The 13,483-nt window shown below is 37.2% G+C and overlaps 1 protein-coding gene across 1 annotated transcript in view; it reads left to right on the top strand.

Annotated features, from left to right (window-relative positions):
* CCDC32 (coiled-coil domain containing 32) overlaps positions 1–9,739 on the top strand; it is a 17,468-nt gene extending 7,729 nt beyond the window's left edge. The window contains exons 2-4 of the mRNA XM_044662210.1: positions 3,718–3,973; positions 7,355–7,511; positions 8,985–9,739. Of these exons, the coding sequence (XP_044518145.1) occupies positions 3,730–3,973; positions 7,355–7,511; positions 8,985–9,117 (534 nt within the window). The 5' untranslated portion in view covers positions 3,718–3,729 and the 3' untranslated portion in view covers positions 9,118–9,739. The remainder of the gene's footprint in view (positions 1–3,717; positions 3,974–7,354; positions 7,512–8,984) is intronic.
* Positions 9,740–13,483: the final 3,744 nt, after the last annotated feature.

Here is a 13,483-nt window from a genome sequence, read left to right on the forward strand (position 1 = left end):
CCCATAGCCGATGCGCATTTCCACTAGGAACTTGGTCATTATTAAACTTCATTATACAGTTCAATTTTTTGTTGTTCTTTCCATTTATATCATTGTAGTCATTGTATACATATTGCAGTGCTTATTGTTTCTACAGCACTTATCACAGAATAAGTACTTAATATTTTTTCATTCTTATTTCTGCATACTTCACTCTATCAGGATGAAGATAACAATATACAGGATAAATCAGAGATAAATTGGATAAAGGGAAGACGCTAGCATTAAAGGGGGAATTGGGATAGGATTCTTATAGAAGGTGAGGTTTTAACAGAACCATGAAGTTAGAAAAGTGTTGAGATAGAGATGAGGAGGAAAGAATCCCAGCCATAAGAAAGCGAAAAGGCCCAGTCAGGAGATGGAATGTTTTATTCGAGGAACAACAAAAAGATATGTCTTTTCATGCTTCTATGCATTCTGCCTAGTTATCTTTTCTTAAAATGCAGTAATATTGCACTTACATTCATGTACCACAATTTGTTTAAGCTGGTCCCCAAATGCCGGGTGTCTATTTTGTTCCCAGTTTTTTGATACTACAAAAAATTTTGCTGTAAATATTTTGGTGTGTGTTACCTTTCTATCTTAAATTGCCTTGGGGTGTGTGCCTACTAGCAGGATCTCTCCTACCTTTAAAAAATTTCTACTTTACCTATGTATCCCCTCAAACCACTGTATTATATGTCTCTTCCTTTTTATTGGCAAACTTTGTATGCCCTCTCTGCTTCAGCTTACCCCTCTCCCCCCAGCTCCATTAGGGAGCCTGCTGTAGTGAAAGTTGGTACCACATAGAACTGCACTTCCCCATTTCTATCCCAGGCTGTCCAAAGGCTCACCCTAACTTCCAAAGCTCCCTTCTCCTTTACTTTGCTAGAAATTAACCCAATGTATCCTAAGGACTCCTGGGTCTTGCTATCCAGTCAATTAATGAATAAAGATTTGTTAAGAGCCTACTATGTGCCAAGGACTATGTTAATTGGAAGATACAAAAAAAGGCAAAAGACAGCCCCTGCCCTTAAGGAGCTAACAGTTTAATGGAAGAGAAAACATGCAAACAAATATTTACAAACCAAGTTAAATACAGTATTAGTAGGAAATAATCAACCCAAAGTAGGAAAGCACTGGAAATTAGATGGGTTGGGAAAGGCTTCCTGCAGAAGGTGAGATTTTATTTGGGACTTAAAGGAAGCCAGAGAGGTCGAGTCAGAGAAGACAGGAGTACTAGGTGGCAGAAGCAGGATCAAAGAACATCTCAGGAGACTGGAACATTGAGACAAATCTAAGAAGATGAAACTTAGTAAGAATAAATGCTGGGGGCAGCTGGGTAGCTCAGTGGTTTGAGAGCCAGGCCTAGAGACGGGAGGTCCTAGGTTCAAATCCAGCCTCAGACACTTCCCAGCTGTGTGACCCTGGGCAAGTCACTTGACCCCCATTGCCCACCCTTACCACTCTTCCACCAAGGAGTCAATATACAGAAGTTAAGGGTTAAAAAAAAAAAAAAAGAAAGAAATAGGGAAGAGAGCTGGAGGGAAATTTTAGGGAGGAAAATAATGAGATCCATTTGGGACATAGTGATGTCTACTGGACACTCAGTTCTGAAGGCAGTCAGAGATGCAAGACTAGAGGTTGGGGCAGGATAATTGGTAGGTATCCAATCTCAATCCTTAGGACCCCTGATCCTTTCAGTCTGCTTAGCAGCTGAACTCACTATGTGTCTTTCCAAAGTAGAAAATGAGCTCCTTTGGAGCAGGGACTGTCTTCTTTTTCTTCTCTCCCTTGCCCTTATCATTGCTACATATCACAGGGTTTGGCATATAGTAAGGATTAATAATAAGTTCATTTTTATTCATTCATGGTGAGGTCTTCCAAAAGTTTGTGTTTGTGGACAGATGTGTGGATTGCATTAATCCTTAGAACATTGAGAGCCTCTTGGGAAAGATCCAAAGGAGTTTGGCTTGTCCATCAACACAGGAAAAATCCAAGTGGATGAGGAATATCTATTGGCCAGATTTTAACATGTATTTGGATAGATATTCTGTAGAATTTGGCCAAGATTGTGTCTGGGAAAGTGAATTGGTCCCACAATTGAACAGAAGGACAATAATGGGTTGGATAGCTTTTGCGAAAGCTGACCTCAAACTTCCCGTATAAGCAAAATCATATTTTTTTTATTACTTTTAATTGGTATTGCTAGATGTCAGAGATCTGGTATATAACTGCCTTGGAACTAAAAATGAGTATCACACAAAGAGCAATAAGAGGCCCAGGAAGGGTGTGAACAAGCTTCAACATATAATCAACAGGGAACTTCAAAGAAGAACAGACGTAAAAGATGTCATCAAGGAATTGTGTAGGATAGAAAGAGAAGATGGGCTGGTCAGATGGCAAGAACAAGGAGGGACAGGTGGGTAGTCAGAGCTTTCCACCTTTTTGCTGTTAGGAGAAATTAAAATAGGCTCTAACATGTTGGGTGGACATCCTGTGGCAAAGACATGGACAAGAAGGATGGAGGGTGTGAACTCCATCATTGTAGGGAATTTCTGGATGGATGAGATCACTTGCCCATTTAGGTACATCAAAAAATAATACACAAATTAGGAACAATGGACAAAACTAATAGAACGAGACATGAAGTAAATGATAAAATACATATGGAATATTTTTTAAAATTTTGTTTAATTAGTTGGTTTTGCTTTTTGACAGTAGTAATTATTTAAGTTCATTTAAAAAATTAATAGTGAGTTATTTTTTAAACCTTAAGCCAGAAGAGCTAACATTCATTGTTCAACTTCCAGCAATGTTGCCCATATAGAAATCTTTTTTGGAAAATTAAGTAAATACTTAAATTGATTTTTTTTACATCACTGGCACTTCCTTTTGACAGTCCTACCCTTCACCTCCAGAATCCTTCCTCCAAAAATAAAATTATAGTTAAGTAAAACAAATCTGCACATTTGCTATGTCTGACAACATCTGTTGCATTCTATATGTATCATCTACCATCTCTCCATTGAAGGAGGGAGGCATTCTTCTCAGTAGTTCACCAAGCTCACACAATTAGTCAGTGCTTTGATTAGAGTTCTGAAGTCTTTCAGTGTTGTTTTTCATTACATTATTACTATATTGAAATCTGAAGTTTCTTTGAAAACAGCTTCTCTAAAAGCTTATTACAGGGACAGCTAGGTGGCTCAGTGGATGGAGAGCCAAGGCCAGAGATGGGAGGTCCTGGGTTCAAATGTGGCCTCAGATACTTCCCAGCTCTGTGACCCTGGACAAGTCACTTGACCCCATTGCCTAGTCCTTACCCCTCTTCTGCCTTGGAACCAATACACAGTATGGATTCTAAAACAGAAGAAGAGTTTTAAAAAATCCCAACAACAACTTCCAGAAGGTGAAAGGGAAGGGAGGAAGGGAGACAATTTGGATCATATAACTTAAGAAAACTTAGGTAGAAATTTGTTATTACATGTAATTGGTAAAAAACATACTTTAAAAAAGCTTATTAGTAACCCTCTTTCATTAGATGAATAGAGAGGTGATTTGAATATATACTTTATCTATGAAACTTAAAAGTCATTTCTTATAAATTTTTACGGTAATGATAGAATTTCTGATTTTAGGGTAATGATAGAAAAGAGACAGGGATAGTGGGAAATAATCAGTTATATGTATGTTTTTCAGCTAAGGGTCCAAATGAAATCATTTGAGAGCATTGATTCTGCTGTTCCAAGGTCCAGCCGGGACCTCTGGGCAGAAATCTGTTCCTGTTTGCCAAATCCTGACCAGGGGGATGATCCTAAAGATGCCTTCTCTGACTCCTTCATGGATTTATCTTCTGGGGGCGAAAATGAGAAAGAAGCTGCAGACTTGACCATTCGGCCTGATCTCAAACCTTGGGCTCCATTGCAGGATTCAGAAATGTACTTAGCATCTCTAGGTGAGTACAGAGGAGCTTCTTTGTCACTATGTAGCATCAGCTCTATTTGCTTGTTGCATCAAACCTGGTTTTCTGTACAGTTGAATTCTTTCCTTCTTATTTTCTTGCCTTAAGAGTTATTTTGGATTATGTTTTTTTTTTTTTAATATCCAACCTTCCCCTAATGTATAACACAGCTTTCTTGCTCTTCCTGTCTCTCACTGCTCATACTGAATTTTATTGCATTTCTTATTGTTTTACAGACTATTCCTTCCTTGTCAAAGGATGGTCCTGCCCTTACCTTCTTTCTTAGACTCAATACTAAGTATCAGTCCAAGACAGAAGAGTGGCAAAGGCTAGGTAATTGGGGTTAAGTGACTTGCCCAGAGTCACAGAGCTGAAACGTATCAGAGGCCAGATTTGACCCAAGGACCTTCAGTCTTTAGACCTGGCTCTCTATCCATTGAGCCACCTACCTGCACCCCCTGGTTGCTTTTTGATATGAGGAAAAACTGAACTAAAATCAGCTTCTTGTTGAATATTTTGCTTAAATCAGGATAAGAATGTTTGCATTGCCTACTTTACGAGGTTGTTGAAAGTATCAAATAAAATAATGTATGGAAAACATTTTGCACAACTTTGCTACATAAATGAATCACTATTCTTTATATGATAAGATTGTTAGAGAACAGATGACAGCCTTTAAATATTGGAAAGGATTAGACTTGTTTTTCTTGGCTTCAGTGTATATGATAATTAAGACCAGTGCATGGAAGATTTTGAAAAGCAGGTTTTGGCCCAATATGAGAGAAAAGTTCATAACTGTTAGAGCTATTTCAAAGTGGAATGGACTACCTCAGGAGGTAGTGACTTCTCCTTTATTGGATATTTGTAAATTTAAGGCTGGATAACCACTCATAAGGGAGATTATACAAGAAGAAACTTCCTCCCAAGTTGAACTTGGTGACCTCTGAATTTTTTTCCCAGTGCTGAGACTGTGCTACTACTACAATGGTAAGACATAGGAACTGTCATAATCATAATAATAGATTCAAAGTTAGAAGAGATTTGAGAGTCTATCTATTTCAATTCCTTCATCTTAAATACAAGGAAGCTAAAGGCCAGAAAGGGTTAAGTTGACTTGCCCACCCACAGTTACATTGGTAGTGAATATCTGAAGTGGGATTTCTGACTCCCGAGTCCAACACTTTCTCCATTACACCACAAACTGCTTCAAGTCCTTTGATATTTGGGAAACATTCTTATCTCATTAGTAACACATTAAAAAAACCTCCAAGTTGGTTGCTTCTGTACCAGGCAAATTTCATATATTTTATTTTGATTTTTTTATTAACTTTTTCTTTAGATGATGACTTTTCTGAGCCTTGTCCTTAGATGGTCAGGGTGCAAAGAATTTGGAGTTTATGTCATCTTATTCACTAGCTACAGGGACATCCTATTATTGTTTGATTTTTGTGGCATCTGGTCCATTCTGAAGAATTATATGGTGCTTAAAAAATTAAAATGGGTACAATTTTTTGCAGAAAAAAACTTAAAAAAAATTTTATAATGCCTTGTGAGATAACTGTAGAAATCTTGATGATCAGGAAGTAATAATAATAATCATTGTTTTAGGGTGAGTTAGGAAGAAGCAAATTGAACAGAAATACAGATGAAAGAGTGAACATAATTTTTAAGGAACAACATGGAAGGTAAAAGGGCAAGTTTTAGGGATAGTAGGAAATAATTAGGAAGATGATGATATTAATTTGTTGGGATTCTCCCTGGGCAAAATAAGTGAGTCATAGCTATGGCTGAAGGAGGAGAACATTTCAGCATGGTAGGTAGAGGTATCCAGAGCATGTGTTTAATGACTGATAGAAAAGAAGCAAAAAAACAAAGATCCTTTTGATTCTGTCAGAGCCATTTGCTTATTGGATATTCAGTACACATGTAGTAATGATGACTATTTCAGGTGATGGTAACTGGTTCTGAATTCTATATTCCATTTCTCCTTTATTTATTATTTAGGTGGGTGACTGTAATTACCTTAATTCCTTCTCTGAGAGGTAGAACCATTATGGTCAACTGTGTAAGAGAGGCATAATTGATTGGAATATATAATGATGGCTCTTATACTTTACTACTGGATCTCTCTTAATCAGCTTGCAGTAGAAGGTTCTGAAGAAATGGAAGCTTTCCATGTCCAAAACAGGATTTTTCCAAGACCAGAACAAGAATAAATCTCATGAAGAATTTTCATCTTCAATCCTTAACTATTTGAAAAAATACTCAGTTTAAAAACAATGACTTTGTTACTTGAACCCTTTTCCCTCTCTTCAAAGAGAAAATGGAATGCCTCAAGTGTTTAACACTTAAAGTAGTTGAGTTTTTTGGTGGTGACTTGTAACTTTTTTTTTTTAATTTTTTTGTGACTTATAACTTGATAATAATTCATAATTGTTCTTATTAATGGACTCTCTTAAGTGAAAACCATTATAGCATGGTAGGTAGTTAAAACCATTGTAAATCTTAAGTTTGTACTGTTTTTGGTTGTCCTTTGATGTGGACAGAACAGTCATTTGGCCTAGACTTTTACATATTAATGCATATGCTGTAAATAAAAAATAAAATAGGGAAATTAAGTAAATGATGATGATCTCTGCCACATTCTTTCAAGTAAAAAGATTTTTTAATTATTAATTATACTTATACTTAAAAATAAAATTAAATCTATCAGCACGTAGCATATTGAGCACATTCTAAGGGAATGCAAGATACCTTGATTTATTAGGTTTGAATGTGTAGGTTGCAATTTGAACAACTTAAAACATCTCCTTTTTTTCAACCTTTAATCAAGAATTTAATCACAGAGAGATCTTAAAAGTTTCATGTTATTGAGTTCTCACCAAAAATAATTTTGTGTCTAATGAACTATTGGATCTTTCATCATCTTCTCTAAGTTATCTTTCAAGTTCTTTCTCATGAGATTTGAAAAAGTGCTTCATGTCACTGTATTAAAAAGAAAAATCCTATATGTTCCTTGGAGAGATTCTGTTGTTGATTTGGAAAATGACAGTACTCACATTGTCAGGAGAAACAAATATTCCTTGGAGAATTACATGCTGGGCTTTTGTGATTACAAAGAAAATATACAGTTGCTTTGATTATAAAGTCCTGTAGGTTTTACTGTTCTAGGGGTTTGAGTTTCAGAATGGAAAAAAAGACATTGTGAAGGTAAGAAAAAAATGTTGGTTTCCCTTATTGCCATTACTGATTGAAATCCAAGTTCATTTTTGGAGGAATTGATCAGTGTTGAAAGAATTTGAATAATAAACATTGTTTTTTTCAGATTTAACCAAAGTCTCATTCATCATTGGGAATATTTCCTTTTCCTCTTAGAGAAGAAACTAAAAAGAATTAAGGGTTTAAGCCAGGAAGTGACTTCCAAGGACATGCTTCGTACCCTTGCTCAGGCCAAGAAAGAATGCTGGGATCGATTCCTTCAGGAGAAGCTAGAATCTGAGTTCTTTATGGAGGGCCTTGAGTCTGATGAGAGGTAATGAGCCGCTAGGCAATAATATTTCTCTACATTCATATAGCATAATTTGTTTCAGATTTCCTCATTATAGAAATAATCTGATTTCCGAGGACAGCTTTCTCTTTCCTCCTAAATCAAAGGACAATCCTATGACTTGATATCAGTTAGTTATCAGATTTGTTCTTTGTTTTTGTTTTTTAAAAGCGTTGCCCATATTTTTAGATATTGAAATATATCCTCAGAGATTATCCTTTTAGGAAGGCCAGCTTCTTAGGTATGTATTTTATAAGCTTATTTTTAATGAAATAGTTTATTTTTAATCACACTCAGTTCTGAATATGTCCCTTTCTTCTACTAAAAGATCCATCTTTTAAACCAAAGATGAAAAAAAGAATAATAATTTAGCAAAACCAACCAACATATAAAAGTCTAACAATATATAGTATGCAATATTTTGTATCCAAAGTCCCCATCTCCTCCAAGAGGGCTAGAAAAGATATATTTTCTCAACTCTTCTCCATGACTAAACATGGACATTATAATTTATGTATGTATATGTGTGTATAAACATATAAAAACTCTAGCCTTCTTTCTGTCTTAGACTCGATAACAAGAATTGGCTCTAAGGCAGAAGAGCAGTTAAGGTCTAAGCAATTGGGGTTAAGTGGTTAGCCCAGGGTCACAAAGGAATTATTTGAGGTCAGATTTGAACCGAGGTCCTCCTGATTCCAGGCCTGGCTTTCTATAATATAGTTTTAAGGCACTTAATTTAGTCATTTTCTACTTTTAGCAAACTCCTCTTCCATAATAATTATTGGGTACCTACCCTATGTATCATGGTGATATAAAAAAGTAAAACATATGTAGTTCTTGCTCTTGAAGCTTGCAACTTAGAAAGTATGTATATTATAATATTATTATTACTACATTTTAATATTATATTATTACATATAGTATGTATATAGTACATAGCATATGTGTATATCACATACATAGTACACATATATTATACCTTATGTATATGTATAGATTACATATTACATGTATATATAATATATGTGTGCATGTAGAAAGAGAACTAATAATACAAGGCAAAATGTTTTAAATGGATATTCTGAATAATTGTTATGAATAATAACTCTAAGAAATCATTGTGGGCAAGAGTGGAGAGGGAATAGGCCCTTACATGGCAGCTGTTCATATGTAAAGGGGAGTTTATCAGTTGGATGCTTTTATTTTGGGAACTTCCTATAGAGGGAAACAACAAGAAAGCCACTCACTTTGGGGTGGTGGGGGAGGGAGGATGTGCCCTACAGGAATGAAAAGGCAAAACACTGCTCACAGTTCTACTCTTCTATTCTGATCAGATCAAACGTTCAAAGCAAAAGATTGGTGGGGGATGTGGAGGGAGAGTGAATAAGCATGGTAATCCTTAAGAGAATTGGTCAGTGATGTCTATTAAGTTCACCTTCTAGCCCTGCTCTTTTGTAGTACTTTGGAACATTTCAAGAGGTGGCTGCAGCCAGACAAAGTGGCCATCAGCGCCGAGGAGATACAGTACCTGATTCCGCCAGAGTCGCAGTCTGAGAAGCCTGGGGAGGAGCCAGCATCTGTGGAACAATAAACCACACACACACACACACACACCACGCAGCTGTCACAGGTCCCTGGGGACCAGTGGAGTTCTCAGCAGCAAGTAATGAAAGGAGAGTTGAAGGTTAAAAAAAAAGAGAAGCAGCCCAAATTTCTACTCTGCAAAGCAAACAGCTGCAGGCCCCTGAAGACCAGCTTGGGATTTAGCAAATGTGATTGCTTTGGATGAATTGACTGGTCCAGTGCATGCTGCACCCAAATTTTGCTTTTCTCTCTGTTGTTTTGCAGCTTTTCCAAGCCCTGAAGCTGCAGGTTAGATCTTTGTTAGCAATCTGATGAAGGACCAAGCATGGAAAATGCTTGGAGAAATTGAGGTCCTAGGCTTGAATGGACAAATTATGTGAACTTTTCCCCTTCCTTCATGGGTAAATGAACTCAGAGCTCTCATATTGCTGGTTGTAGCCCTACATGGCAAGAGATTCCTGTTTAGTGGAACAAACCTATCAAACTCAGTGTTCCCTGTTCATGTTCCAAACACCTCTTTAATTTTGTAAGGGCATAGGGGAGGCACAGGCTGTCTTTTCAGATGCCAACCTCTCTCAGATTCTACTCAATGTGCTATGCAGTGATATTAAATAATACCACTTACCTGACATTCGTATGATGCTTCACAGTTTTTAAAGCCTACTCACCCAAGTTATCTTACTTGATCCTCACCACAGTCCTGTGATCTGGGAAGGGCAGGAATGGTTATCCCTATCTCATGGATGAGGAGAACTCATTTGCCCAGGATTATGTCTAATAAGTGACGAAGCTATGATTCGAACCCAGGTCTTCTGATCCTAAATTCAATCCTTTTTTCCCCCTCAGTGCCAAATAGATTAAGTGGTAGAATCCTGATGAAAAAAGGATTGCCTTTTTCCTATTGTCTGATTTGTTCTTGGGAGGATAGTTTGGAATGGGAAAAGTGGTGTGTGTGTGTGTGTGTGTGTGTGTGTGTGTGTGTGTGTGTAAGTGCGCATATGTGCATGTGTGCGTGGTACAGCCATGAGCACTTTTCTGCTTCATTTTTTCCATCCGTCATTTGAATTTAAAAAGACCAGGTTCTAAATTATAGTTTAAGATGGTTTTATTTGGTTCGTATTAACAACTGAAAAATATGTGGTCATACCTTGTGGCAGTTCTCCTAATTGAGCCATAAGCTTCTCTGTATTTAACTTGATATAATTTGATATGTACTATTCATAAAAAGCTTTCCCCATCTTAATACCTGTTTATATGTATCATCCACCTCATGGGTACTTTGAAAGAGAAAAGGAAGAAAAATTCATGAAGCAACAGAGCTGGTCCCTGCATTGCCCATGACCTTCAATTTAATGAATATCCTTCCAACAATATGAACCCCAGGTCACCTCTATGGGCAGTGTTGCTTCTGCTGCCAAGGCTCCACAGTCTAATTCAAGCAGTGAACTAAGGTAATTGGTACCTTGGTAATTGGTTCCAAATTCAAATGGAAAGTCTTATAAAAACCATTGGCTTTTACCTCAATTGAATGCTTAGTCTGAAAGAAAAGAACCTTGGCTACATACAGATGTTTAAATTTCTTTAGCAGCCTTTGGAAATATTTGTCCCTTTTAATTAGCATCGCATATTTTGTTCAGGGAAGGTTTAGGAACTATGCTTTTAACCAGGAGGCTTCATTCAGTTTGGTATCTTAGCATGCATGATAAATCCAGAGAGCTATGCCACTGGCCCAGTGAATTTCAAGGAAGCTGGAGCTGGCTCCTGGGTTTGCTGCAAGCAAGACAAAAGAAAATCATCTCTTTGATGATTTTCAATATCTTATTTGTTCTTCATAGTCATCTACTGAAGCTTACAATAAGTGACTGGATTTTTGTTTTTAAAATTTCAGATTTTATCATTTTTAGAAACAATATTATTTTTCTTGGTGACAGTAATTTTTGTTAAACCCTTACATTCTATCTTAGAATCAATACTGTGTATTAGTTACAAGGCAGAAGAGTGATAAGGGCTAGGCAAGTGTAAGTGGGTAGATAGAGGGTAAGTGACTTGCCCAGGATCACACAGCTAGGAAGTGTCTAAGGCCAGATTTGAACCCAGAACATCCAGTCTCTAGGCCTGGCTTTCAATCTTACTGAGCCACCCAGCTGCCCCCTGTGACAGTAATTTTTTTTTTAAACCCTTGTCCTTCGATGTATTGTCTCATAGGTGGAAGATTGGTAAGGGTGGGCAATGGGGGTCAAGTGACTTGCCCAGGGTCACACTGCTGGGAAGTGGCTGAGGCTGGGTTTGAACCTAGGACCTCCTGTCTCTAGGCCTGACTCTCACTCCACTGAGCTACCCAGCTGCCCCTGTGACAGTAATTTTTAAAAGATAAGAGGAAGGTTGGCACTAATAACTAGAGAACCCAGAAAAAGTGCTGCCTTTCAGCCTTGTAGGAAATAGGAAATTAATAAAATAGTATCTTCACAACTTAAACAAAAATCATCACTGTCTTTTCTCTCCCTTTAAAAAAATCCTTTACCTTCTTAGAATGTCTTAGAATCTATACTAGGTATTGGTTTAAAAGCAGAAGAGTAATAAATTATTTGGAGTTAAGTGACATGCCTAGGAACACATAGCTAGGAAGTATCTAAGGCTAGATTTGAACCCAGGACCTCCCATCTCTAGACCTGGCTCTCAATCCATGGAGCTACCTAGTTGCCCCTTTTTTCTACTTTCTTACATTTTTACAAAAACAAAAAGAAAATTCTTGAGAATGGGAGGATGGAATTATCTAGGATGCTAGCTTCATGAATAGGTTTAGGTAGTTGGAGGAGAAATGAGAGGAAGGCCCTGGATTCAGGCCACTTTTTAAAAATATATGTTTTATTGAGGCTTTTTTAGGTACATCATTGTCACTTCTACAGACTCTCCTTACCCTTCAAGCAAAACCAAATCAGTACAGTGTCTATCCCTGAAAATATATGCTTCATTCCATACCTCTGATCCATATTCTCTCTGCTAAGAAGTGGGATTGGTCACTTTTGCATTGATCAGAGTTCTGAAGCCTTTTGATAATGCTTTTCATTTTGTGTCATTTCATACAAGTCTTCCCAAGTTTCTCTGAATTCTTAGTATTCATTTCTTAGGACACAGTGATGTTTTAGCACATTCATATGCCATGGTTTGTTTAGTAATCATTCCCCCTTCACTTTCTTGGGTTACTTGACTAGTTATGGTATTATTGGTCAAAGTTAAGTGATACTTTGTGTATAATTCCAAATTGCTTCCCAAAATGCTTGGGTGAATTCGCAGCTCCACTTAACAGTGCATTATTGTACCTGTCTTCCCACAGCTCAAACATTTACCATTTTCATTTTTTACCATAGCCTCAAAGAATCATAGATTTAAGTCTAGAAGGGTCCTCAGGTTATCTTTTCCACCCTTACTCTGACCTATCCTTTTTATAGATGAGAAAACAAGGTCTAGAGGTGGTAGGGACTCAGCCAAGGTCATACAAGTAAATTTAAAAATGCAGCTTGGATTTGAAACCAGGCCCATTGGTTCTAAATCTAATCTTCCTTAACAGGTCATTTCTATAGCTTTTTAATGTTTGGCCCCAGGAGCACTCATCTTTGTTAATCTGATGGGTGTAAGGTGAAACTTCACAGATGCTTTAATTTGCCCTTTTACTAGGGATTTGGAGCATTATTTCACATGGTTATTGATAGCATTCAGTTCTTCTTTTGAAAATTATCTGTTGTATCTGTGACCATGGGCAAATCACTTGCCCCCAATTGTCTAGTCCTTGCCTCTCTCCTGTTTTGGAACCAATACTTAGTATTGATTCTAACACAGAAGGTAAGAGTTTAAAAAAAAAAAGAAAGAAAATTGCCTGTTAATATCCTTTGTTCATTTATTTGTTAGGGAATGACTCTAGTTCTTAAATTTTTATATTAATTCCTTATATATCTTGGGTGTCAGACTTGGAGACTTGGATATTGCTTTTCTTGTTAACATTCTTTGCGATTAGAAGTAGTCTAACCTCTCTAGGCCCAAATTTCCCTCTCATTTTAATTGGGACTTGAATATTTCATGATTTCATTACTAGGGGTACTCCCTCCATTGCTGCAGTTTACATTTCCGTACCTAAGGAGATGATTTCATGAATTGTTGGGACCTAAAAAAAAAAAAATCACCCAATGGCCAAGTCCTTTGTTTAACGAACCTCTCCAGTCTTAGACAGGCTGCTCTCCATACCACAGGCACAGAATTTAGTCACCTGGCCTATGCTTAAAGCCTTTCCAATTTGGCAATACCTATATCCCTTCCATGTTAGTGTAATAGCCTTTGAGCACTTTGCTTCACTTTCCTGGGTAGGATGAGACACTGAA

The sequence above is a fragment of the Gracilinanus agilis genome, chromosome 2, assembly GCF_016433145.1.
Source record: "Gracilinanus agilis isolate LMUSP501 chromosome 2, AgileGrace, whole genome shotgun sequence".
In the NCBI taxonomy this organism is placed as follows: Eukaryota; Metazoa; Chordata; class Mammalia; order Didelphimorphia; family Didelphidae; genus Gracilinanus; species Gracilinanus agilis.